The following is a 2,870-nucleotide window of genomic DNA, read 5'->3' on the forward strand; positions in this document are numbered from 1 at the left end:
ACTCCCCTTCTCCTCCTCCAGGAAAGGGAGGTGACGACCACCCCCACGACACACAGGCTGGCATGGTGCCCAGCACGTGCCAGTGCTTGATGGACGGTGTGCCCCACCCTGAACCCTGTGCCCCCGAGCTGGCCTCACCTTCCCAAGAAGAGCACGATGGGATAGGCGGTCACGATGGATACAGCGAAGAGGACCCGGGCGATGATGACAACCCCGTCGCTGCCTGGGTAGGACATCAGGATGTCAGCAGACACGTCTGTCCCGAAGGTCAGGAAGCCATACACACCTGCGAGGGCCACAGGGGAACCCAGGAAAGCTGGTGAGAAAAATGCCGGTCCCCCATCTCAACCCCGACATGCTGACAGTACCCACCTCCGCCGCTGCTGAGGTTTCCCCTCGGAGCTGACAGTAGGTTCTAGAACCTCCCCAGGCTTTTCTGTCCTCAGCCCACAGGATCCTCAGTTCTTCTAACTTCAAGACCTGTTGGCCAAGACTGTCCCTTGTCTTCCTCCCAAACAGCTCAGCGTTCACATATGAGGCTCCAGGATGGACTGGAAGCACTTTGACTAACACTTTCTGTGCCCTGTTCCCCCACTCTCTCAGTACCCGGAGAAAGAAGCTGGCCATGCACCCATTTTCCTGATGGGAAAATTCAAGGCCCAGTGTCAGCAACTGTCTGGAATAACACAGCTTATTACAGGAGCGGTCAGGTCCCTCCCCCACAATCCAGCACTGCCTCCCAGCCACCTGCCCTGTCCTGAGACCCCACCTCTGAGCTTTGGCTTTTTGCCCATCCCACAATCCTGCTGGCCCTGCAGCATCTGGAAGACAACCTCAATCACGGGGTCTGACCCAGGGGCTACAGAGCCCTGCTAGACAGAGGTCAACCAGCAAATGTCCAGGCCCCCGACATGTGTATGGCCGCCTCGGGGCTTCCTGAATCAGAGGCTCTGACAGGCCAATGAAAGAAAGCTAGCTGCCGGGCTGGAGGAAAGCAGCCAGGAGTCAGCCTGAGCCCAGGCCCTGGGCTGGATGAGCTGTGGGACCTCGGGTGTGGCAGCCCTTCTGTGAGCCACACCCTGCCACCTCTGAAGACCCTCCCACGCCAGTGTGTGGATGCTCAAACCCACTGTATCTGAGAGGGTGTCCTGTAAACCACACCGGATGTAACACTCTGACAGCATCACTCCTGCCATCCTTCCAGATGGGGAGGAGGGATTGTGGCGAGACAGTCGGCCAGGGTTTCTATCTCAGCTTAGACATCAAGTCAAGAGACCCTGGTTGAGCTGAGGCAATCCTCTGGGTAGAGTGTCCTCCTCTATGAATCGTGGATTCTCCTGGGGGCGTTAGGGACCAAAGACGCTCCAACCACTTAGCGCTGTGCCCAGGATGTGTATTATTCCAGTTTCTCCTACTGCTCCACCCCCAGGTCCTGGGCACCCCAGGCAGGCCTTACCTGTCAGCGAGTAGACGAGGCAGCAGGCCAGCAAGGACAGCACGGAGACCAGGGCCCAGTGCCCGAGGCTCTGGTGGCGCATGCTGCAGTAGATGGACACGGCGGCTTCGTGACACTGCAAGAGAGGGGCAGGGTCAGTGGGGCTCGGGCCAGCCTGCAGTAGAGCCACCTGGCACCCTCTAAAGAGTCTCATTATCCAGAATGTGAGCAATGACCCAGAAGCCCACCAACTAGCAGAAGGGAGAAGTAAGCTGTCGGATATTCACGTGTGGAACATTACATGGCATCCAAAGGGGGCAAACACAACTGCACGCCCCGTCACAGAGGCCCCGCGGCCATAACGTGGAGCGAAAGCAGCCAGAGAAGAATGTTTCCACGTATGTGAAGTTAAAGTTTCAAGTCAAACAAGCCAGGATGGGGTCCTCAATCACTGTTGATGCTGGGGGGTGTGCTGTACACGGTGTGACGTGGACCAGACCCCCGGCCTTGACCCACGAGATGGCAGGAGCGCCCCCTTCAGGTGTGACAATCAAAAGTGTCTGCAGACATTGCCAGGTGTCCCCTGGGGGAGGGGGGCAAAGTCAACCCAGTTGACAGCCCTCGTTTATGGTGACAGAGGGCAGAGCAGTGGTATGGGTGGGTGGATGGTGGTCCCGAGGGAACATTCCGGGGGGCTGATGATGTTCTATGTCCCCACTGGGGTGACGGTTTTGTGGGAGCACACATACTTATGATTTATACACTTCCTATGTACACGACTGGAAAAGATCAGTTTTCATTCCAATCCCAAAGAAAGGCAATGCCAAAAGAATGTTCAAACTACTGCAAAATTGCACTCATCTCACACGCTAGTAAAGTAATGCTCAAAATTCTCCAAGCCAGGCTTCAGCAATACGTGAACCGTGAACTTCCAGATGTTCAAGCCGGTTTTAGAAAAGTCAGAGGAAAGAAAAAGAAAAGGCAGAGGAACAAGAGATCAAATTGCCAACACCCACTGGATCATCAAAAAAGCGAGAGTTCCAGAAAAAACATTTATTTCTGCTTTATTGACTATGCCAAAACCTTTGACTGTGTGGATCACAATAAACTGTGGAAAATTCTGAAAGAGATGGGAATACCAGCCCACCTGACCTGCCTCTTGGAAACCTATATGCAGGTCAGGAAGCAACAGTTAGAACTGGACATGTAACAACAGACTGGTTCCAAATAGGAAAAGGAGTACGTCAAGGCTGTATATTGTCACCCTGCTTATTTAACTTATATGCAGAGTACATCGTGAGAAACACTGGGCTGGAAGAAGCACAAGCTGGAATCAAGATTGTCAGGAGAAATATCAATAACCTCAGATATGCAGATGACACCACCCTTATGGCAGAAAGTGAAGAGGAACTAAAGAGCCTCTTGATGAAAGTGA

General features: G+C 53.8%; 1 protein-coding gene across 1 annotated transcript in view; it reads right to left on the minus strand.

Moving 5' to 3' along the window:
• Nucleotides 1-2,870, minus strand: part of SLC38A8 (solute carrier family 38, member 8) — a 41,159-nt gene that overhangs the window by 3,740 nt on the left and 34,549 nt on the right. Inside the window, 2 exon segments of the mRNA XM_010850862.1 lie at nt 75-286; nt 1,457-1,571. Of these exon segments, the coding sequence (XP_010849164.1) occupies nt 75-286; nt 1,457-1,571 (327 nt within the window).

The sequence above is a fragment of the Bison bison genome, unplaced genomic scaffold (assembly GCF_000754665.1).
Source record: "Bison bison bison isolate TAMUID 2011002044 unplaced genomic scaffold, Bison_UMD1.0 scf7180017864295, whole genome shotgun sequence".
Taxonomy (NCBI): Eukaryota; Metazoa; Chordata; class Mammalia; order Artiodactyla; family Bovidae; genus Bison; species Bison bison.